At 40.8% G+C, this 25,530-nt stretch overlaps 1 protein-coding gene across 2 annotated transcripts in view; it reads right to left on the bottom strand.

Moving 5' to 3' along the window:
- The window catches only part of PAK3 (p21 (RAC1) activated kinase 3), a 181,308-nt gene that overhangs the window by 28,450 nt on the left and 127,328 nt on the right, over positions 1-25,530 (bottom strand). For both annotated transcript variants that reach the window (XM_045030768.1, XM_045030767.1), the window contains exons 2-7: positions 24,032-24,228; positions 16,095-16,195; positions 11,033-11,186; positions 9,403-9,440; positions 6,806-6,937; positions 4,228-4,390 (exon numbers count right to left, since the gene is read on the bottom strand). In XM_045030768.1, the coding sequence (XP_044886703.1) occupies positions 4,228-4,390; positions 6,806-6,937; positions 9,403-9,440; positions 11,033-11,186; positions 16,095-16,195; positions 24,032-24,206 (763 nt within the window). In that variant the 5' untranslated portion in view covers positions 24,207-24,228. The remainder of the gene's footprint in view (positions 1-4,227; positions 4,391-6,805; positions 6,938-9,402; positions 9,441-11,032; positions 11,187-16,094; positions 16,196-24,031; positions 24,229-25,530) is intronic.

Raw genomic sequence — 25,530 nt, 5'->3', positions numbered from 1 at the left:
GTACTTAAAACCTGCGGTCTGCAAGGTAGTAACTGCTGCATTCCAAGGGGAGTTCCGCAATGGAACTCTATTAGAGCAGTGATGCTTCCTATAAGAGCGAGCTTCCTTATAGGAGTAGAAATCCACTGAAATGAATAATGAAAGACGGGAGTTTTACTATATTCCATTTTGCTGCAAACAGAATTTCACTACAAAATGACTGGTAACTTATAGATAGGGATTGGGATGCGTCTCTACAGAATTGTATCTAGAATCACTCTAGGGCTGTATTGAATACTACTAAATCTGTGTCTGTATTGACAGCAATAGTGTACCCATCAAGAGGACTTTCCGGGAGCTCACTTAGAGATGTAACAAGACACTGGTTTCCTGCTACAAGAGATCAGAGAAGAAAGAGACTAACAAATACATTTAGGTCAAAATTTTCAGAAGTAGCACTGATGTTGGGCATCTCAACTTTCAGGTGCCTAATTTTGAAAATTACTTTAGTAAAATTAGTTACAGTTTCTCCTCTCTTCTTCCTTTTACACCAGTGCAAATCAGAGTAATTCCACTGAAGTCAACATTACACTGTTGTAAGACCCCAATTCAGGATAGCACCCCCTAACATGGGTCAGCACTTAAGCATGTGGCTAACTTTAAACTTACAGTGAAGAATATGCATAACTGCTGTCCTGAACAGGGATGGACTTAAGCGCATGGTTAAGTGCTTTCTCAAATCAAGGCCTAAACCAGGCATATATGAACGCACAATCAGGACATTTATGTTTTACAATTATAATGGAAAATATTAACAATTTCATTGTAGACAGAATTTCATTTTATCCCATCTCAATACTAGAGCATTTACTCCCCAGTAAAATATGTGATGAAAGCAATCACAAAGGGGGAGGGATAGCTCAGTGGTTTAAGCATTGGCTTGTTAAACCGAGGGTTGTAAGTACAAACCTTGAGGGGGCCATTTAGGGATATGGGGCAAAAATCTGTCTGGGGATTGGTCCTGCTTTGATTTGAGCAGGGGGTTGGACTAGATGACCTCCTGAGGTCCCTCCTAAGCCTGAGAGTCTATGATATTTCACACAAAAGAGAATTAAACTAATTTGAAGGCTAGGGTTTCTTTCTAAAATCTCCATGTCACATATTTGCTCGAGGCAGACCTTCAAAGACCTTGCTCATGTGGATATCAGATTCCAGAGCTAGCAAAAGGAGATCAGGTGGTCATAATGCTTCAAAGAAATAAATGGAAATAAATCCAGGGCTCAGTTCTAAGCTGAGAAACATGGGCAATTATAGCTGTACATCTTGAATAATCCATTGCTGCAGGTATGCATGCCTCATGAAACCAGGAGTGTGCCTGGGGATCTCATGTTAGAAGCATGCCTCAGATATGTAGCCTCAGCTAAAGTAGCCATTATGTGTTAATATGCCCTGGATTTACCTGCACTAGAAAAATATCTACTAACTCACTTCATTGTCTCCTAGGTACTACTTCTTTGAGATCCAACTCTTAATAGATCTACCACAGAATCATAGACATATAGGACCTGAAGGGACCTCAATAGGTCATCTAATCCAGTCCCCTGTGCTCAAGGCAGGACTAAATAATAACTAAACACTCCTGACAAGTGTTTGTTTGTCTAACCTGTTCTTAAAAGCCTCCAATGATGAAGATACCACAATCTTCCTGGGCAATTTCTTCCAGTGCTCAACTGTCAGTTTTTCCTAATGTCCAACCTAAACCTCCCTTGCTGTAAATTAAGCCCATTGCTTCTTGTCCTATCCTCAGAGGTTAACAAGAACGATTCTTCACCCTCTATCAATCTACCAGTCAATCTGCAAAAGGCACATTGTCACTAAAAACACTACAGTAGTGTTTGGGTTCTCACTTCTAAGGGGTAAGCATTAGGATTCATATCAGATTGTAAAGATTTTTGTTAGTTAATACTAGCAGTGATGTACAAGGGACACCTTGAGCACAGGTACAAGCGTTAACATTTGCCTGGTCAGTGAAGAACCACGCTCTCTGCTGTGACAAGGCGGCTGTTATACAGAGCCTGTTATAAAAGCGTTGCATTACAGATTATCTCAAACTTTTATTCATTTTAAGGACACATTTTTCTCAATTCAGAATGTTGTTGACTTCAGAATCAAATTTAAAATGTTAAAAAAAAAAAAGATCTAGAACTCTCCACTCAAATTATTTATCAACTAGTTAGAGTGGGGAACAGACTGAAATGGCCTATTCTTGGAATCTGAGTATCTGTCTGCTAAGAAAGAAGCAACGATCAGTCATTTTGCTTAGAAGCCTGAGTAAATCTCTTTTGCTCTAGACTTACCAGGATTTGGTGTACATCCTTGGACCATGACCAATTTATTTTTTGGCGTAGCTCACAGGTAGACTCATTACAGAATTATTTGGTTATGAATTAATTGTGACAAAGTCTCATGTACATACTACAATGGATGCATTGATGGTTAGCTACTGAGAGATGCTTGCAGAGATGTAACGTAATCAGTTCTCAACGATTTTTAATCAGCATCTGATTACCCCAGATTACTGGCACCAGCTTCTTTTTATACACTTTTAATGAGTGAAGCTAAAAAGTAAAACTTAACTGAGTATAGTATAAAGACAGATTTCCATTATTTTTTTCAGGGTTTTATAACTTCCATTGTTTTTTATCTATCTTGATTTGATAACATACACGTCACAGCATTTGAGCACCAAACCCAGCTCCAGCACCCTTTAAAATGCATCCTGTCCTGCAAGAATGGAGCATCTTTATAAAAAGGGACTTAGTCTTTTAAAAGGATCACAACTTTCAGGGCATGAGATTCTCAGAAGGGAGGAGGAATTTTAACAGGGTTTGACTATGTCTATGAATTACAGGGTGACTGTAGTAATACCATATTTTGTTGAGATCCCAACAGAATTTACAAGCTGAGTAGAAACAGGCTGAGATGATGCCTAGTTGGAAGAACTCCAAGGAATACTTAGATGCTACAGGAAGTAGTAGTGGGTATTCCATGAGCAGCACTGTAATGTAGACCCCTGCAACCTGACGGCACCCAGATACAAGTCTCAGGTCAGGTCGAGTATGAAAACGACACTCTTTGGCTCAGGTCAGGACATTTTTAACGTCTGCGTGTACAGACTTCAATTTTCTGATGCCCTCGTCCAACTTCCTATTTTTGCCTCTCTTCTCCTCCCTACTCCCCTCCCTCCCCTTCCCCAGTCTCCTCCCCACCATTCCCGTGCTCCTCTCTCCTTCCACCCTTCTTTCTTTAGTCTCGCTCCTCTCCCCTCCCCCCACCCTGTCCGAGCCTCTGGCCAGTGGCCCATAGCTCTGCGAGCAAAACTAACACCCTACAAGTGTCCGGCATGAATAACACTCTTGGGCTCGGGTTGAGTTCTGGTCAGGCTTTAATATTAGGGCCTAAGCAGACTTCCAGTGTAGTGCTGCTCTGTATTAACAGCTGAAGCTTTCCACCCCAGAGGCTGCTGCATTTCAATGGTTGGTGCCTTGTATAGGTAGTTTTAATTACTGGACCAAATTCAGCCTTGGTATATATAAATGCCAGAGAGCACAGAACTGTAATGAAGATACAGTCATAAGGATCTCCCTTCTATACCACTAAGTCTGCAATCTGAGTTTAATAAAGGTTTATATGAAATCACAACAGAAACAATGGCTTGTAAATATGAGTATTTGCATACTAAGGGCTAAGCTATAGCTTAATGAACTTAGCCATGCTGGGGCGGGAGGAGAGGAGGTGCATGGCCAAAACAGCAGTAATTGGCGGCATTATGCCACTGCAGACCCAAAACATGCATAGTATCTCGAGGGGAGGGGATGCTCACCAGAAGCACTTACTACTACTGTAGAAGAGGTGTAATACGTGTTTTCTGCTCAGCCCAATGGACACCTGTTAGCGACTCAGTAAACCAGGGGTTACTAGGCAACAGTGTTCAGCTTATCCAGAAATGTTCTCTCTCTCTCTCTGCTGCACCTTAGAAAGCACAGGCAGGCAAATCACAGTTGCCCACTGAGAAGGAAGGGATTCCCTCCATTTCTGTTTCCTGTCCATCGAGCACAATTGCTGGGTGTACAAGAAAGCCCAAGTGTCCCAGTGACACTAAAATAAGGACATTCCTTCTGCAGGCATACAGGAGGGACATATTTAGACAACGTTTTATCAAACAAGAGGTAAGGGCAGGACACTTACTCAATTTCTCTAGGATCTCTTCATCCGTCATCTTGGATTTTTTTCGTTGCCGGTCTGTGTTTCTGTACAAAGTGTTGGTGTTTGAGTTCTCAGGCTGAGGGGTCGTAGCCTCTTTAACTAGTGCTGGTGCAGCAACAGGTTCAATTACAGACCGAGTGTAGATCTGCAACAGAAAATTATTTTGGGGTCAGAAAGGTGGCTAAGGAGATGGATCCCCATGAGGTTTTATCTCACATATAAATCTTTATAGGGACTCTGCCAACTTAAGTGTCATACTGGAAAAACACAAAATCAAATTATGTTCCTTTACTTATTATCACCAATGGCAACTTACATTAAGGTGTTTGTGCATTTCTCAAAACAGGGACAATGAAAACTAATGAAGTCAGTTTTATCCTTATTTATAGTCAGTTTCATTTTTAGGTTCTTGGTGCTGCAATTTTGTATTTCAAACCCTGGAGGGGAACATTTACTTGCTTATAGTCTGCTTAAGCTCTGAAGGGTGACTGTAAAAATGACATTGTGAGGCTCTGTGTCTCGGTGATTCAAAATTCTCTGCTAACACGTACAGCCTGGGAACAGAGTCTCAAGCTGGGCTCTTTCTGACCTGGGCTCAAACTCCAGGCAAGAAGTGCTGGGAGAGTAAGAAGACAGACACTTGGGGAAGAGAAGCTGTGCCCAGTTTGGTACTGGGGTGAAAGAACGAAACTCCAAAGAGAGAACAGACACTCAGGGAGGAGAGACTAGGCCCAGATGAAACTGGGGTGAAGACAGTGGGTCTGAATTCTATTTTGAAATACTTTGTGCAGGGTTTAATAAGTTGGACCTCCAGCAGAGGAAATGTGGACATTTTAAGGGGAAACTGAGGCTGGCCTCTGCAGAGCCAAGCTTGGCTAGTAGGGGGCACAACAGGGAAGGCGCATCTCTTGACAATCAGTAATAAAAAGATTTTTGGAACTCAGTGAAAACTGCTGCTGAAGATGCATGAGGCAGAGGTGTATCCAGCTCATCCTCCAGAGCAGTGGTGGCAACCTGCGGCCCGCCAGGGTAATCCGCTGGCGGGCCGCATGTGGCCCATGGGCCTCAGGTTGCCCACCACTGCTCCAGAGCCTGTGATGGCCCCATAGAACAAACAGGAGAAATTAGTAACAAAAACTTATTTTAGGTCAGTTAAGTCAGAACATCTCCTGCAGAGCAGTACCCAGCACTAGCTCTGTGCCTTTGGGATAGACCTTCTATAAATTATTTCTGTTGCACAAGGGCTAAATCCAGAAATCCTTACTCAAGCAAAACTCTCATGCATTTCAAGGGAGTTTCCAAAGGAAAAATTGAGGAAGGAATTTTGGATTTGTCCAAATCCTTTAGGATTGGATCATCGGTTCTTTCCACTCAAAAATGTAAATAATCTTACTATTGTAATAGAGCAAATTAATGTAAATGCAAGACAGCTATTGCTATTCAGAAAGCTGTTTGCTTTTCTTTAAGAAGAAGAAAATCATCTAAAGAAAGGTAATGACATGTAGACATTATTATTTTGCTTCTGGAGCCATTTTGGTCTCATGTTACAAATAACAACAGCTCTGGAGAAGCTAGTCTATCAGATTGGATCTTGGAATCCCCAAAAGTATGTACTGACCTCACAGATCACAGCTCTAAAGGAAATATTAGTCTATCTAGTCCATGCGGTAGGAGTTGAAGTAAGAACATAAAAGAGTTTGGTCTTGATGGGAGCAGTTTCCACAAAAACTCAGTAGCAGCCATGATGCAAACATCACCAAAGCCAACGTCTGCTCAACTGAATCACAATGATCAGGTTACATTCAGCAGAACTGGATACGGCTGATTTGGGGTGGTCTGTATTTTCATCCTCTAAAGAGTGCATTTAGACATGACAGATCCCACTGTTATAATAAAAGGCCTTATTATTTTCATGATGGGGACCACATCTTAATAGAGTCACTATCCTGCGGAATTCCCTCCTTCAATTTGTGATCTCGCAGATCACTTCTCCCATTCACAACTGTGTATCATCCCTGTAGTAACTACAGCAATTGCGTGCATAGAATAGCATCATTAGGAAAACATTTATATATTTTATCTGTCTTTAATATGACAAATACTTTGTCCTGTTAGAAGACAAGGAATCGCATTGTCTATATCTGCTCTACATTTCATCTCCCCATCACATCTGTTCAGTCTCTCTCTCTCTCAGCAAGGAAGCAAGCAGGAGAGCTAGCACTATCATAAGCCTTCTCTCCACTGACCATGGCTAAGTCCACGTTTATATATATGTATTTTAAGTAACACAGTATTACATATACACAAACACAATATAAAAACTGAACTCAGAGTTTCACAATACCTATTGGCATAATGGGAAAAGCTCAGGATTACATGAAAAGCCTCAAATCAGAATCTCCTGGCTTCTGTAGGTTCATGGGAATTAAAAGCTATAGTTAGGATTCTAACACTGAGTCTTCACCCAAAAGGAACTCTATACACTTTCCTATTATAACAGATACATTTCTCAATTATACCATACAATGACAACAGTAACCAAAGCTGCTAGTGAACTTACTGATTTTGTATGCTCAGGTCGTGGTGCAATAATAGGTGGAGGTTCATTGTCGTCTTCTTCTTCTTCATCATCTTCATCCTCTTCTTCTGAAACTGGGGGAGCTAATGGGGGTTCTGATGCAGTTTTTGTGCTCTGTGGATAAAAGGCAGTAGCATAACTGATTGTTCACTTATTTTTTAAAGACAGCATAGGAGGCTTGTTAATAATGTACAGCATTAATCTATTCAGACATAGCAGAGAATTTTACATTTATATATAGTTGTAGAAACCGCAGTTATTAGTTGCATATGGTGCATTCTTTTTTTACGATTACAAATATATGTAGTGTTTGGTTAATTCATTTTGGTGTTTTTCATCTGCCTCTTATTTATTCATGGCCAGTCTTGGTACGGTACTAGCATTTGGGCTAGTGAAGTGTATCCTATGCTGCATTATTAGAGTTAAATAAAGGCAAATAAATCATTCATTTACATACTTAATGGAAGACTAATTCAACTGAGAACAATACCTGAACAGATGCAGGAGTTAGAAAATCACCTCTAGTTCATGGTGTATTGCTTTGGTAACATGTTTGCAGAAATGGTAACAGTTAATTAAGCTAACAAGTCTACCAGTTAGACTAATTAATGCACTTCAAAGCTCAAAGGATCCTTCATTAAGTCTAACAGGAAATTCTGTATTATAGAGAAAAGCGATGCTTTTTTTTATTATTTTACCCTGCAAAACATTATTTTTTCCTGTTTAGATGCTTTTCACATTTATCTTCATCTAATGCTTAATGCTTATAGTATTTCTGCTCTTTGCCAGGTTTCAGTGAATCAGTGTCTAAAGTTAATGGGACTGCAATTACCATAAGCCCAGCTACTATACCTAAAATGTGGACTAATGGCTAGAATTGCTAGAAGAACAATAAACTGGGGGGAAAAAGTCCAATCAAACATTTACCAAATGCTGAAAGGAATTTTATAGGGGGGTTAAGAGAAGGAACACAGAGAATAACATGGTTATCAAAGCAGGATCTTATGCTGACTGGGGACACTTGTTCTAAATAATCAGGTCTCTCACATAACCTGTGAGATGGCCACTTCTCTTCAATACAGTATCTGGTATCAATGTTAGAAGGGACAGAAATGATTGTATGGATCATCCAGTCTAAACCCTTGTAGTTTGCAGAACAGTTCACTACACCATTCCTACCACTGCCTTAATTAATTTGTCCTTAAATTTATATACAGTGATACTGCATCTCCCTTGAGAATCTATTTCACTGCACCACGGATTTTGCTGAAAATGGTGACCTGTAAAAGAAGTTACTAAAGAGTCAAAACTTGAGAATTATATGCTGCATAACCCAACTACCAGGTCAGAGGAGCATTCACCATATTCTATATGATATCATGCAACTTTGCCAGAGCTTGGAGCTGTCTTAGTGTAAGTGGGAAAGAGTATATATTATTCTGTAGCGTATCACATGACTGTAAGGTTTCCTGTTTAATATTCGTATTTTACACACTTACACGTTTTTGAAAAAAAAAATCATGCAATAAAATAATCTCACTTCTATGATGCAGGACCACAACAAACCATTTCCATACCCTAGAAGGGTTCCACGGATGATGTGACAACACTAGAATTGTGATGCTAAACTATATACAATACCAGACTTGTATTACTGGGTGAAACTCAGTTAGTAGGAATTGAATGATTTCTTTGTACTGCAATAGCGCTCCCACCTTCCTTCTTATATAAGATTCCTGTCGAATCCCTTGCATAGGCTATTGTCGTGTAGGAGCTTGTATCTTGCTACTGGTTATATCCCATAGGATGAGATACAGTGATAGTTCCTAAGGACGCCATAACCACTGGTAGGAACCACTTTGAAGGCCATACTGATTATATTCCTATGTGATTGCAGTATTCTTCCAGAAATGTATTTTATTATGGATAATGGATCTGGCTTTAGTTAAAAACTTTAACTGTGAAATTGAGTCACTGAATTTAAAATAAAGGCCAAATCCCTAATTAATGATTGATATTTAATGCAATAATGTTAATACTGATAAACTCAGTCAATATTAATATGGAAGTCATAAATATATCTCTGGGATTTCCACAGTAATTCAGCATTAATTATAATGGACCAATGTTTAAAACATTCTTACAAATTCTTTCAGTGAGTTTTGAATAATTTCTAACCTTATTTATGTTCAGTCAAATAGCTAATTAAATCACAGAAGTACAAAAGCAAAAAAATTGAGTAGAGATTTTATTTTAAGATGGAAAAAAACTACACTAAAGTGTAGTTAGAAAGCCTGGAATAACACACTGTACTAAAGAATATAAATCATAAAGGGCTGGGAACAGTGAGCAATTCCTCGTCAACAAACCCCGACGTTAATCTGTCTGTCAGGTATTAAACAGAAAATTAAAAATAGCCAATGGAATCTAAATACCACTGCTGCAAAGCTGTTGTGTCTGACTTCTTTCAGCAGAGGAGACTGGTATTCTGAATACCAGAAAATTCAGAGTTTATGGCTTACTCCACCACACTTACCCAAACACCATAAATGAAATCGCTGTTATTTTTTTACACTCACCGAAGGATGGGCTGCTATGTATCCGTGGGCGCTCTTATCTGAAAGGTGCAAAGGAAGATTAGCTAGATACTTTTCATAACAAAGCTTGTTCTGGGGAATCCAGCAAAACAAGTTCATCCAAAACTCGCTAGATTTCATTCACAACACTCCTTTGGCAAAACCAGTTACTCTATAAAGATGACAGCAAGATGGTGGAATGATCTGGGCTATTTCTTTACTACAATGTCCACATTTTACTTTAGTGTCTGTTTTCCATGTTTCACTCTACTCCTCTCGTTTGGGATAGTAAAGGGAAGTGGTCCAGCACACGTCCTTCACCAATAGGGAAGGCAGTTTGAAGTCAGGCTTACAATAAAGTCACTTGCATAAAAAGATTGCAAATACATGCATTTTTCTTTCTAGTGGGGTCAAAACCTTCCTATAGAAAAGGTTCAGTATAACCCCCCTCATATTGTTCTATTATTATGAAGCCACAATAGCAACTCCATAAGCACGTAGGTCAGTTTTCCTTCTAAAGCGGATCACCATCCCTCTAGCTTTTGCAAACACACACACATGCACAAAACTCCTACAAGCCTGAAATTTTGCATGTTTGATATCTTATCCCAGAGTTAATTGTTATTTTAGTGGGGGGTAAATTTAAGGTTAGTCAGGCAATCAATTTTTGAATTACGGGTCTCAGTTGCGCCACCAGGTTCAAGGAAGTCACTGTCTTCACTGGCACTGATGGCGGCATTTTTATTAGCTCTATCAGATGAACAACTTCAGGTCAAGAAAGTTACAGATGTTGCTCACATGCTGCTGGATTTGAACGCCACATTAGCAGAAATAATAGCTATGTCTTTACAAACTTAACTGTATCACAACATTTTCGTGTAGGAATCAGCTCACTACTTAGGAGAGCCATGATACAGAAAAGAACACATCATTACTAAAGCCATACACACTCTACTCAGTGTGAAGCCTCTGCTTCCTTGGTAGACATGATTTATTACCCGGCAACAGGGTTCCTTTAGCTAACAAGGAAAAAAAAACAAAACAGAACACGCTGAAAAAAATATAAACTAAAATTCAGAATTATTCTCCTTGAAAACATTTTCTCAATGCTGCTTAGTGACCTTGCAGAATGAACAGAAAACTTAGGAAAAGACAGCAAAGTCACATTTGGAGGCTTCCAAATTATGGCGCCTCAGTTGCAATGAAATCCCCAGAATGAAGATGCTGTAGCCTCTAGAAGTGCCTCCTTCTCTTTGATCCTTCATCCAGATTCCTAGGAAGACTCCATGATAGCAGAAATGTTGTATACATTTCATATATTTATGCATAGCACCTACCTCCTGAGCAGATCACCAGTTATTTGTGGCTTCAGAATGAAAGAGACAGTGACTGTTTCACTCAATCCTCTTATTTAATTTTGAAAACAAAGTAACAAAAAAAAACAGATTATCCAATTGCTCTTCCACATTTGCAACTGCATCTTTGGGAGGAAGCAGCATTCAACTCCAGGATATTAGATCTTTCCTTGTCACTGGAATGTCTTTCTGGTCACTTCTTTGCACTTCGAAGACACTTGTTTTACTTTTGAAGCAGTTTGGCTTTCAGTTTCTTGCACAGCGTGGCTTCAACTTACCTCCTGAAGTAAAGCTCATGTATTTCTGGTTGTTAACTGTCTCTTTGGAATCGTAGAATTTGAGAACATCTAAAACAGCTTGTGGATTCTTCTTTTGCTCTAGTTTTGTTATATTGGAGGTCTGTAACAGCCTGGCCCATTGCTCTGGAATTCCCTGTGGATGCCAAGTAGAAAGAATGCTGATTTAGGAAATTCAGCAGCCAGAGCCAGCATAGTTCCTTACCAAGAATCCCATGCTACCTGTAAGATTACTTTCGGAAACTTTAATTGATGCCTTACATTTAAAATAAGAAACTGACACAGTAGATGTAATCATTCTCTTCTCTATCAAAATACAGAGCTAAAACCAGGATCCAACTTTTAAAAAAGAAAAGAATGTTATGACTGACAGGAAAAAACGTGCATGAAACTCATCTTTAAATCAACTCTGCTCTTCCATGGAATAATGATTTAAGGCTTAGCTTGTTTTCCTGGTGATTAAGTGCAGACATAACAAGACTACTCTCTATTTGTGGACAACACAGTGTATTTTAGGAGCTTTACACTGGATTTTCAATGCTTAATAATGGAAATATATAGTTGCTGTTCTAATTAAAAGATAAACCCCCTCCCTGATACTGTCAAATAAATGTATGTCTAGATCAGGGGAATATTGCTTCTAGTTTGGAGAAGGGGGCAACAATTTGGATTGAAATGTAAAAATTCTAACACCGAGTTGTAACACAGCTGCTGCTGCTAAGGAAGTCTCTTTTCAGCGCCCTTAGCTCTCTATGCTTGTTATTAACAATTTATAGAAAGTCGGAACTCAGAAAACAGGCTGGAAGTGCCAAAGCCTAGCATGAGTTTTCAATCATCTTAGGAGGTAGGGTGACATTTGGAAATTGATCCAATCTCGGAAAGCTGCAAATTTGCATTGGAATATTATTGTTGACAAATTGCTTTAAACATCCAGTATAATTTCCTAAGTTTCAGAATCTACAATTTCCCCCTTTTACCACACAGCCAACATCTAGCAGCGAATTAGAGGAGCTACCGAATAAAGCCTATACCTGAGGTGCATCTAAGCGTAACCTTGGTGCCACCCCGCTCTAGATATACATTTTACATGGCTTCTGCCTACCAAGTTCTCTGCAAATCAATGTGTGACATGGGCCTCCAGAGTTTGGGATTAATGACAAAAATGTGGGATAAGCCAAGCAACAAATCTACTGCACACACATGAACCTGCTGCTGCAGTGCTATGACATCTCAAAGAAGCACTTTGATGCAAGCTTCTTTTGGGCCTGTGACGCACCTCTGGGAGCTTCCCTGTGCACATCTGTGAGCCATAGAGATCTGGCTGTAATGGACGTAAATAAAGAAAGAAAAGAAAGTTAAAACAGAATGTGGGACAACTTAGAAGGTGGTAAGGAGGTGAAACCAATGGGCCGAAATGGGGAAAATCCCATTTAAAGTGGGAGAATTATGAGGTAAGTACCAAATAGATTAGGTGCTGGACAGGCTACAGGAAGACAGACTTAGGAAAAACAGAAAAATCACAATTGTTCCAAAGTTTGGAAGCATCATCCCCCTTTTTACCAGTTTTTTTCTCCCTTATAAAAATATATTACTGAGGATTCACGGCAAGTGACTGGAAAAATTACTCAGTGTTTTTTTTTTTGTTTTTTTAAAACCAGTTTAGCAATTTTTAACAGCTGTATGCAACTTTTGCCATTGCTTTTCCAGTCCTGACATCATAACTGGCCAGTGCACAAGTGAACAAAGTGCAACTGAAAAAGTAGTTGTCGAATTCAGATTTCATATTAGAAGGTCAAGTATTGTTATAATACAAGTAATGTACGTATCAGAGTGAAAAACTTAGGAAACTTTAGACAGACATTTGTTTAGGTCACTAATGTGCAAATTCTTTGGATCTAAAGCCATGACTTCCTCCAACTGGCTAAACTCTTAATCAAGAATCTTTAAAAATTTGGGGTATGGCCAGCTTTTATTCCAGACTGGGGGTCAGGAAACTATTTCACTAAAAGACATGCCTTACAAAATTCACTTTAAAAAACAAAACAAAACCAAAAAGCTACAAATCCGGAGCCATCCTCCCCTCGAAATAAATGCAATAGCTTCTTCAAAATAAATAAATATAAAGCTAAAGAAGCATGCTTCCACCCAACTGTTTCCAGCCAATTTCATTTGGTGCTTTGTGCCCTAATTCCTAGCAATCATGGTTGCTCCAAGCACACTGAAATGGAGTTTTAACATGCATACATGAGTAACAACATAGCTTGATGCTAAAACCTTATAGCTCAGGATCCCATGCAGGTGTTCCTGATTCCAATTCTAGATGCAACGAATAGCAGTCAGGTAATACATCCAGGGGGGTGATTAACATTGGGTGTTAGAAAATTTTCTGTGCATTGCGCGTAACCAATAAAGCAGACATGGCTGGCATGACAACCACTGTAATCACTTGAAATTTAAAATATTTTCACATTCCCATGGCACTTCCAAACTTTTGAGAGACACAGACAGTGCGATCACTAAACACTGGGGATTTTTTTTTAAAAGTTGTGTAGCTAATGGTAGTCCCTTCAGCAAAAATTTACTTACCATGTGACTATTTGGCTGACACAAGACTTGTGTCCAGATTGGGAAAAATCAGGGAAGCCAAATGTAACACAATACTGATATCTGGTGACTGGAATTAGCTCGTGGTTAGGGGGCAAACTGTGGTCCTTAATGGAGCAATATTTCCTTTGACTTGAATGGACTTTTTGCTGTATTAAGTATGGCAGGACTAGGCCTATACCAACAAGCCTCATCATCACCAGGCTGTTCTGGAGGGGTGGGATAAGTATATTCTGATGGTGCAGCCATCTCTTTATGGCAGCAGCCCACTGAATTAACTTCTGCACTCTCATGCTTCAGGAGCAAGTATGTGTCGTTGTAGAAATAACTATCCAACAAAGTGTGGCTGGACAACAGGAAGCTAGTGCCCATAATTTAAAAGAGGAAAAGAGTAATTGAAAATAAATCATTGCTATAAAAGTGGGTCTGTGCACTTTTAGTCCAGAACAGGTGTTGCTTTCTATAAGAGGCCAGGGCCTGTGCTAATGGACTGCTGATGGCATTAGATGTTACAATAAGAAGTCTGACGCTGCAGACCTACTGTTTGACACAATGGATGCTGGCAGCAATATTAAAACTGATCCAAATGCTGATCTCTGAAGTGGAGGTAGAGGGTTCCTCAAACCCAAAATCTTATTTTTGTTGTTGTTCCACTTCTTTTTGTTCCAGCTGACAGGGAAGTGAAAATGGCTAGGATCATTGTCTACTGGTGCACCAGGGAAGATAATTGTGATCCATTTCACTTTTCTTCCAGCCAGAACACAGAAGAGAATGAGCACGGGGAATGAGAGAAAGAGAGAAGACTGAGGAGTGCAGAATACAGAAAAAGGAAAGAAATAACAGAACAGTAACTGGTAGAACATTGAAAAATGGGATCAGAGAAAAGAAGAGCGAACACAAAAGAAGAGGAAGGAATAGGATAGAAAAGGTGGAAGAGAAAGAGATGGAAAATGTAAACACAAAAGGAGGAAAATAAAAAACGTGACAGAATGTAATGTGGAACTGAGAAATGGCAGCAAAGATTAAAGTTACCTGTGAAGTAGTTACAGAGAGAGACAGAATGGGAGCGAGAAACAATAAAATGTAGAGCGAATACCAGAACATTGTTCTGAAATTGATACATTTGTTGCAATTTTCTAAGGGCAGAAGACCAAATCTGGAGGTCTAAACTCAATCTCTACTCAGGCCTTACTTAGGGAAAATTCCAAGTGAAGTTAATCAGTTTTGCCTGAATAAGAACCTCAGGATCTGGCCCAGAATATTTTTTTAAAGTACATATTTAGAAATCATGTCTATTCTTTAAAATCTAATATAAATCTGAGTGTACCATTTTCAAATGACTAAAAGCTCTTAAATTCTAGTTCTCTTATAAAGAGGTGATGCCACCACACAGCTTTCATTTTATATGTATTAATTGATTTTATTTATTTATTTAGGAAGCAGGAATGTTCTAGTTTTCTGAAACATGTAAAGAAACAGAAGAAGCAACCAAAACAAAAATCACAGAAGAATTGCATTTGGTGCCCAGATTTTGGAAGCTGGTGGCACATTGGCCAGCAAGCCACAAAATGATTTGTCCCATTCTCCCTGTTTTACTTACACCGCCAAGCAACACTCGCCCTTCCTACCATTCGGCATGTTTTTACAGCATAGTCTGATCCATCAGCTCACTGGGTACTGAAGGTATGGAAAGTTACTAGTACTGCTAGGCTGGGAAAAAGTAAGAGTAAACTGACTATCGTGTTAGGCTTACTAATTAATTAATGATTCCAACGCCTAACTAGTGACCCAATCCAAAGCCCAGTGAAGCCTCCCATTGGCTTCAGTGGGCTTTGGATCAGACTCATTTTCCCCATTACTTGAGCTGAAACACACTGCATTGACTCTTCCCACTAATCTTACGTGGCAAAGTTGACTGTTCCATTACTACCCTACTCAAGCTAAAAGCATGCCTGATTACCTAGTCTTTGGACAAGGAATACCTCGGAGGTTGTTTACTGAAACAAAATGATCAGCCTTCCACAATGCCTGTTCTGCAGCTTTCTTCTGATGTTTATAGGCCAGTTAGACTATGCCCCTTAGGGCCAGCTGTCCAGACGCGTGTGCGCGTGCACGCTTTCCTTATGTCTTTCCAAAGAGAGTGAACTCTAGCCCCAAAACAGCTTACATTACAAGACTTATCCAGGCAGGCACCTGCGTTCTTCCTAGTTTTCATTTTCCACAGGCACTCTGCTGTTAATCTGAGGGAAGGCGGGAGGAGGAGAGGCGGGAGGGGAAGCAGCCACAATCAGAGGCAAAGTACTGAAAATATCCAAAACCAACAAGTCTGTTTTTTCTCAGCCTGACTGCTGTCATCACCTGAAGTTTCTGGCTGCAAAAAACTATTTCACTGTCAAGGAACTGGGAGACTTAACGAAGGTGCAATATGGAGGTTACTTACAGTGAATTCCCCGGTAACTGCGTCAAACCCCACATGAATCGTATGTTCAAAATCTGAAGGAAGAGAGATCTCAGGACGCTCTTTCTCTTTCTTCTTATTGGCTAGAGGCAAAAATGGTAACATGCACTTATTTTCTGCAGTTTTTTCATTCACAAGTTTTTACAATCAGGTTCAGTCAAAGTAACCATTTTAAACTGGGAAACAATTAATTCAAAAGGGAATCTTATCCGCTAAATAGACCCAGGTTAATGAAGTGCCAACCTAACGTATACTGCTTTTTCGAGGTGGCCCATGAGATTGTATTTGATTTTCTTCACATGACCAAATCCAGATTGCAGCTACCAAGAGTTACGCAAGGAATCCACTTTAAACAATTGTAAACACCTTCTTAGGCATCTATAAAAAGGAATCAGGTAGGTAAGTTATTTCCACCATCATTTCTCTTTTTAATCAAGCCTTCATATCCAGCAGCTAATACGTGATTTATTGTTTCAAAACTCTGAAGCTTGTCCTAACAGATTTTGGTGCTTCTTGTGGAAGGAGCTTGATTTGGGGAGGAAAAAAAATCAGTAAAAGTTGCATTTGCATTTCCTCTCCCTCCTGTTATAGCCCTTTGGTAAAGTATCATATCTCATGCCTGTCCATTCCCAGCACTCTGCTCCACTGAAGAACTGAATGGCAGCACATCCACAACCAGTTTTACTGAATATTCAGCTGACAGTAAACAAAATTTTGGCCCCTGGCTGGTGACCAAATCAAGGTACTTCAGGAACACTCACCTTTTGTGCCTGGCAGAGTTTTTGTGATACTATGAATGACAACCCTTTATAAGACAAAAGGTACCTCCACTAACACATCGAATTAGGAGTCACGGTGAAATAGCTGTATTCATGCAACAAATTTTGTTTAAGTTACAAAAACATCTGGGGAAACCTATCCAAATCCAGGCAGAACCCTAGTTAAAATATCAAATATAAGCTTATGAATATACCTAACTGTAGAACATATTTACATGAACTCCCAAAAACATCTCTAAAGACTACATATAATTCATACACTATGTTCAAACAGCAGGAGTTCACTGACAGTACAAGTTGAAGTATTTGGTTCCTTTGGAGAATCATCATACTTTACAAACAGAAACCATAAAGGTAGATAGTATAGGAAATTGCTATCTGCAGGTTCTTCTTTTATCCTAATGTGGTGCCCAGTGCTGTTGAAGGGAGCAACTTTGGAACAGCTTTGCCACTTCAGTTGACATAGAATGTGCTACAAAGGGGACTAGACTGTATTCGAATTTCTATCTGCCATGTGTTTTAGTGACTAATCCCAATTTGAGAAAGAAGATGTGAATAAAATGTTTATGTAGAATGCACATTGCATCATCTCTAGTGCTTTAAATTGAAAATTTCTGCAATAAACCCTTGAAGCCAACTATTCCTTTCCTCCCTTCCCATCAGTTTAATACAAATATTTAGGAAACCAATTTACAAATTCTCATCACGTTCCTAGACTGACTGGCTCTGCAAATCTGATATGACGCTACACTAACCGTCACAAGGTCTCCAGAGATATATGGGGCCATGATTTGGGTCTTTAGGTGCTGCTGTAATACAAGTTAATAAATAACATGGCAGCTGCAGGCTAAAGGAAGATCTGATATAAAGCACTGGTTGGGGGTGGGGGGAGCACTTTCACCAAAGGTGTGGGAGTCATGCTGTGAATCTGCATGGTTGGTCAGCAACATGCATGACAGTTTAGAAAGAGAGCAAGAAGTGATTGTGCATTCCCTCCATTTGTCCTTCACACTCCCTGGGTGCATTATTAAGGACAGCCAAGTTGTACAGAAAAAGTTGTATGGCAGCAATTTTGTTGAGAGACTTATTTCCACAAGCAAGTTTCCTGTTCTACTGAGAGAGAGTGGTGGGGAACTGAGTGAATGGGGTCTTTGTTCTATAAATATTCACATTTTGCACTTTTACTTGCATCTGAGCCAAGTCAGACTTCTACCTTAAACACTAAGCTAGTGGCTTTTTATTTTGCCTTTCCTGATGAGTGCCAGCGCTGAGTCTGCCAATTGATGGCATTAGTGAAGTCCCTCATCTGGTGCCTGAGCTTACTGTGTGTGCATGCATCCTGCACAATAACATTGTCAAGACACAAACCAGGTCCCTCGCAGGCAAACCAATATGAGCTGTGCTAATCTCATTTCAGAAGGAAGTGTTTCTTTCCCTGTCTGACGTTAATGCCACTTTACACATCCAGTTAGTTGGCAGAGAAATGTCAACTTTCCCCAAAGTTAGTGCATGCTGCCCTTCGTATTGAAAGTAGAGGGTATTCTGAATTCTTTATTCCCATGTCCATAGTGTTGCATTTATCCCAATTAAATAATTACCTGCTGCATTTCTGCCCAAGATCCTAACCTCTACACACAATGTTAACTGATCATTTATTTTCCTTCAGCACTTGGAAGAGACAAGGGTAATATAGTACATCAGAATGCAAGTTGTTACTTTATATAAGGAGTTGTTACTTTAATTTTCAGTAATAAGAGGTCATATCCTTTCAGTGTATGTAACCTTTTATTGTATATAACAAAATTGGCTTTTCCAAGCTTGCCACTTGCAAGTGATTGCAACAAAAATTGGATTTAAAGGGTCATCAAGTTCAGTTTAAAGGGACAGTCAAATCTGTAAGTGAAATTAGGTGCTATATTGTATGTTCTATCAAAAATTGGAACTTGTTATCCTTTACAGGATGCTCATTCCTGGTGACAAGCATTATTGATCACTTCAGGAGACTTGGCATGCATGCATGGCATACCTCTGCTTAAAGACTCAATTCAAAACACTGATAACATGTAAATTAAATAAGGAATTAGATGTCTATATTTAACCCCACTGTCTAAACATTTTGACACTTTTCTATGCCCTGCAACCCAAATCACATACATTCTATGTGACGCAGTGAAATATAATGTGATGGACTGACTCCTCTGCAAGAATATCTGTAATTCTTGCTTGCTTATGTTACAAATGATCTCTGATAAATTGGCCAACATAAACACAGCTGTCAAAGTCTGGGAAATGTGAAATCACCCACCACATCTGCAACAATTATTACAGATCAAAAGATGACAAGGAAACAGACAGCGTTCTGTCTGGTTTCTCCCAGTCACACTATTATTATGCTAAAAAAGCATCTCTTTGGCAGTAAACTGTGACTCAGCTAAGTGGTGACTTTTTCTTTTCTCTTGTAAGGGAAAGAACAGCTTGCCCACTTTTCACCTGCTCATTTTCATTGTTTAATTCCCTTCTATCCCCGTTTCATTCTGTTCTTTTCTATGGGTCCTTTCTTTTCTCCACCCTCTTATTGACTTACTCGAATCATTCCTCCTTCTCCCTTCTTTTCTACCCCAGCATCCCCATTCTTTTCTTTCTCCTCCTTTTCCCCTTATCCCGTCAGGTTTGTTCTTCCTCCATTTTCTTATTTTTTATGTATCTGAGGAAACTTAGCTACCAAAGGCCAGATTCTGCTCTCAGCTACACCAGTCGAAATCTTCATTGGGTTTAACAATGTTAATACTACTATCATTTACACCAATATAGCTGAAAAGAGAATCATATGGATACATTTCCTTTGTGATAATTTAGGTTTAATTTCCTGTCATTTCCTTACTGAGCCACCACTTCCCGCTATGCGGTAGTAGTTATTTTTGCAGAGCAGCAAATGCAGGTGATTCGGTGAGAATGGAAAAGAAGGCTCTATCTACCGGACTGCAAAAACCCCAAACACCACCAAAAAATCCCACCCCACAACCCAGGCAGTTTCCTTGAATGGCTCTGCTCCCAATTTTCTTGAAGAAACAGAGCCCAGCTGAGAGGAGACGCTCAGCCTCTGAATCCCCCGTAGCTACTGACTACTATCATTATTACTTAAGGAAGGTGGTTAGAGCACCAGCCTGAGACTTACAAGACCTGGTTTGAATTGTCTGCTCTGCCACAGGACTTTCTGTGTGACCTTGGGCAAGTCACTTAGTCTCTCTGTGCCTCAGTTCCTCATCTGTAAAATAGCAATAGTACTTCCCTACCTCACAGAAGAATTGAGGAAACACACATTACAGACAGGGGAACTTAGATACTGTAGTGATTACGAGCATATAATTACCTAACAGAAATTATTTTTATTGTGGTAGCACGCAGGGGCTCTAGTCATGGATTAGGCCCCCCTGGACTAGGCACGGTACAAAGAGTTTAGGAACTAACTGTAAAATGAGAGATAACAGGTGGATACAACAATCAGACAGGGGGAGCACAAGGAAACAATGAGACAGTTTTGGTCAGCATGATAAGTAGCGGTCACAGCACACCAGCTGCCTACCCATTACAAGAAAGCAGGTTGACAGAACATTTCAAGTAGTTTAGCACTTCTCAGGCCTGGTGAATGAACAAAGAATACAAATGTCCTAGTCTGTTTAAGGAGAAATATCCTATGATTCTCTTTCTCGCTCACTCTGTTTAAAAGGTCTGATAGCAGGATATTATAATAAATATCTGATGCTGCAATCAGCTGCACTGGATCAAAATGGGCATGTTAAAGTAACATTGTGTTTTTGTAACGAAGACTTTTAAAGTGTGTCACTGTGTAAGTTGTGAAGAATGCACAAGCCAGCTGATACCCTGACATACAAGCCAGCTATGAGATGAATCCACTTCAAGGGATTTGGCACATCCTGAGCATCAAAGTTAAATATTCTTACTATTTCACACAACAAAATTAAAATACAAAATCCTAGTCACTTCACTCCTAGTCACACCTGTAGTGATGAAATCTAAATGACTGCTAAATTGATTCTGAACTTCTATACGAGAAGAAAATTAACTACTTTTTTTTGCTGTTGCAGATTATTTTGGGCAAAGGTTCCTTCTGGATCTCCCCTTTTCTGCATCTGTTTCACATACTACCTCATGCTGAGGAAGTTTTCCCTCAGAAGACAGTCAACACCACTCTGATGCCAGCCAGAAGGGGAAGTGACCCAAGTCATTCTGTCACCCCAGGAGCTATGGTGGTTTTCAATCAAGGGAGTCAAGTCAAAATGTCACCTCTTATTTTTAGTGCTGTGTTAGAGCCAGAAGAGAAAGTGGTTTAAATAATCGGGGCTGAGCCAGAAGTCCAAAGTCCTAGGTGGGATACACTCAGGGGCCAATAGACCATCCTCTCCCAGGAAAGAGGGAGAGAGATGGACACAGAAAGCAGCAGCAGGACTTGTAAATAGCAGGAGGGAGAACACTTCTCTTGATGCAGATGGTCCTCCTGGAGTATTGTCTTTCCTTCCAAGATCTCCTTTCCCCTGTTCCTCCCCGGCTGCTGCTTTCGATTCCACCTGCATGGCCACTCTACAGTGGCTAATCCTCCGCTTCTGTTCGGCTGGGGCTTCCCCCACCCCGGGCTGTGGCCCCTTACATCACAGGCAGCAAGCTGCTTCCCATGCACTGCGCTGCACTCTGGGCCCCTAGGCAGCAGTGGCTGGGAAGAGAGTGCTGCGCACTGGGGGGAAAATGCCTGCACGGGACATCTCCAGCTGTCCAGGCAATAGGGGTTGGGGCAGGGAGGCGCCACGGTCCACAGACCCTAGGACCGCACAACAGTGACAGCCCCTATGGCCATAGCTCAGTGGTTTGAGCATTGGCCTGCTAAACCCAGGGTTGTGAGTTCAAGCCTTGAGGAGGCCACTTAGGGATCTGGGGCAAAAATTGGTCCTGCTAGTGAAGGTAGGGGGCTGGTCTCAATGACCTTTCAAGGTCCCTTCCAGTTCTAGGAGATTGGTATATCTCCAATTATTACCTATCCCCACCCAGTGACTCAACCCTGACCCAATGCACATACACCCCTAACACCACCAGCCGTCCCACAGCACATAGACCCAGACACTTCCCATTACACCCTGCCCCAATGCACGTACACCCCTAACACCGCCAGCTGCCCCACTACTCTCGTCCCACAGCACATACACCCAGACCCTGCCCCATTGCACATACACCCCTAACACCACCAGCCGCCCCACTACCCTCGTCCCACAGCACATACACTCAGACACTTCCCATTGCACATACACCCCAACACCACCAGCCGCCCCATTACCCTCATCCCACAGCACATACACCCAGACACTTCTCATTATACACTGCCCCATAGCACATACACCCCAACACCACCAGCTGCCCCACTACCCTCGTCCCACAGCACATACACCCAGACACTTCCCATTACACCCTGCCCCAATGCACATACACCCCTAACACCACCAGACGTCCCACTACCCTCATCCCACAGCACATACACCCAGACACTTCCCATTATACCCTGCCTCAATGAATATACGCCCCAACACCACCAGCTGCCCCACTACTCTCATGCCACAGCACATACACCCAGACACTTCCCATTACACCCTGCCCCAATGCACATACACCCCTAACACCACCAGACGCCCCACTACTCTCATCCCACAGCACATACACCCAGACACTTCCCATTACACCCTGCCCCATTGCATATACACCCCAGTACCTCCAGTCAGCCCCCACTCACCTCTGAATTCCCCAACACCCCCAAATAACCCCACCCCAGAAATTCACCCCAATACATTCATAACATATATGCCCCCATTAACGCCTAACATCCCCACTGAACCCTAGTCCAGTAACTTACTCTTAATACACCCTCAGACCCATCTCGTGCTGACACACTCCAAACACCCCCCTTAATATACAATCAATGTATCACGGTTTAAGAACTGTACGCACAACATCCCCCTCTCCCCCATACACTCACTCATGCAGTCCCAACTCTGGTTATTCATAAGGCAAAGTGCAGCAGTAGTCACAGCTCCGCCTTATGTGCTCCCCAACCCTGTGTTGCCCAAGGCATCTCTTACCCATCCTGTGCATGCTGCATCAAGCCACTGAAATGCAGCTATTAGAGACTTTTCTCAAACTTCATTAAAATGGGGTACTAATAGCCTCTCCAAACAGGGACGAGTGGCTGTGATTATGTTACAAAGCAGGAGTCTGGAGCATGGTAATCTTCCCCATGGTGCAGAGTCCTGCAGGTCAGAAAATCGATTGTGGCACCAACCTGGAACTGGGAGGAGCTCCGCTGCTCTCAGAGTAATGTCACAAAAAACCTTCTGACACAAGGGGAGATTTGCATCATTTCCTGTCTTGGTTCTGATATAAGACTCACTTCTATCTTTACAGCTGCAAATGCATTTCAACTAATGCAAGGCAGCCTACTGGCTTAACTGTAACTGCATTTAAAATACCCATCACCTTACCTTCCTTCACTCTGCAAATGCATTTAAAAATACAAGACATAGTTCTCTCCAGAAATTCAAATAACACAACATACATTCCTGGTTTACTCATTGAAAAAATCCAAGACACACTTTTACCGTAATTGAGCACATGTTTTGTTGTTTTGTTTTTTTTTAATTACGCACCTCCTTCCTCATCACTACAAGTGCAAATCAAAGCAAGACCCCACTCTCCATTCTTTAAATGCAAATACATTTTTTTAAAAATTCAAAACACACGCCTCCCTTAACTTTGCAAATGAAATTTGAACCTTATTCCCTTGGTTACACTCTGCAAATGCAAGACAAAAACCCAGTCTAAACCGCAACTGCATTTATAAAATGCAAGACCACGTGTGTTTTACTGTTCTGGTCAGCGACCCAAAGATAATGAATAAAACATCACCTCCTCCTCTTTGAAAATATGGCATTAGAATGATAGTGACATAAGGCTTTGGGGAGGTTTTTAATTAGCATGCCCCACCGATGAAACAGGGAGAAAGCACAGGCACAAAGTAAACACAGCAACCAACAAACTAGGGGAAGAGAGAAAAGTAGCCCCTTTGCACTGCTGATACATTACTTTTATCTCCTCCTCCTGGGAAGATGGACCGCAGCCTGGCCTTCTTGTTCTTCTCTTCCGGGGCCATGGGGAGCGGTTTGGAGCTGTGGTTCAACGCTGAAGAGTCACGGTTGTTGCTGTTCATTCTCAATGGAGGGGCTGGAGGTTTCTCTTCAATATCCAGACTATCGGACATCTTCAGCAGCCCTCACAGCCTCCTGTAAAAAGCAGGACAGAAAGCTACAGATCACCCAGCTTGGGATGCTGGGAGGGGAAGAAAGAACCAAGGAGGGGCATTGGTAGAAGTTTGTTTTAGCCTTTCGAATTGGGTACTCTTGGCGCTATAAATAAATACTACTGCTAATCATAACAATGGTCAAATAAATGTTAAAGCGTTTTAATCCCAGTTAAAGCTTTTTAAAATTGTATTTAAAACTAATTTTCTTCCTACTTCGAAACAGGGGTTTTATCTCAAACCAGCACAGACCTACCAGAGCAAAAATTAGAGATATTCATTGAAAATATCTGACATTTACAACTTCTGCAATGCAGAAAACTGCTTGGCAAGCGGGTAACAGGTCACAAATAGTGATCCCTGTTTCAGGTTTACTGAGAGTATCCCAGGGAGTGTGGGGCTTCACTGGAAGGGGGGCATTTTTTAAAAGAAAACTATTCTAAAGCAATAATTTAAAGTATTTTACACATAAAAATGAACCATATGTTTGCCTCTAAATCAAGATAAAAAAATCAGAAAAATCACCACCACATATTGGAAACCATATTATGATCATCTTTTGGAAGCTTCAAACTAAAATCAGCTCTGAGTCCCACCCCACCTCTAGTGCTCTGTATTACCATACAGGTTTGTTATTGTAGGGTTGCTTATGATGCTTGGCTGACTGTACCATTTTGTTATTGTATGGTTGTTAATGATCATTGCTTTGTGCACTGGTTTGTCACTCGTAAGTGCTGGGCAATGTATACTGGTACTGTACATTACTGTAGTCACAAGTGCTTTTTTGCTTCATAATTGTAGTATTTATTTGGGGAAGAATTACCTAGAAATAATTATACAAGTTTTGCAAATAGACATAACGGGGGGTGGGGGGAATCAAATTTTGCATTTCACAACCTCTCTCCAAAACTGTAAAATAAAAAAATCTATGGAGATATACCTATCTCATAGAACCAGAAGGGACCCCAAAAGGTCATTGAGCCCAGCCCCCCACCTTCACTAGCCAGACTAAGCACTGATTTTCCCCCAGATCCCTAAGTGGCCCCCCTCAAGGACTGAACTCACAACCCTGGGTTTAGCAGGCCAATGCTCAAACCACTGAGCTATCCCTCTGGGGTAACAAGCAAGCAGTAATTTGGTCAAATAAAATCTTAATACATAAGACCTGAAAATAATATGTGATCCAGAAAGGATCATTCATACAATGTTAGATATAGTAAACTTTTTTAAAAGGGTCCAATTCTACAAACACCCTCCCTTCAAAAACCCTCCATCCAGAAAGGGC

This window comes from Mauremys mutica, chromosome 9, assembly GCF_020497125.1.
Source record: "Mauremys mutica isolate MM-2020 ecotype Southern chromosome 9, ASM2049712v1, whole genome shotgun sequence".
NCBI lineage: Eukaryota > Metazoa > Chordata > Testudines > Geoemydidae > Mauremys > Mauremys mutica.
The sequence above is the reverse complement of the archived record's forward strand: the minus strand, read 5'-3'. Positions and strand labels throughout refer to the sequence as shown.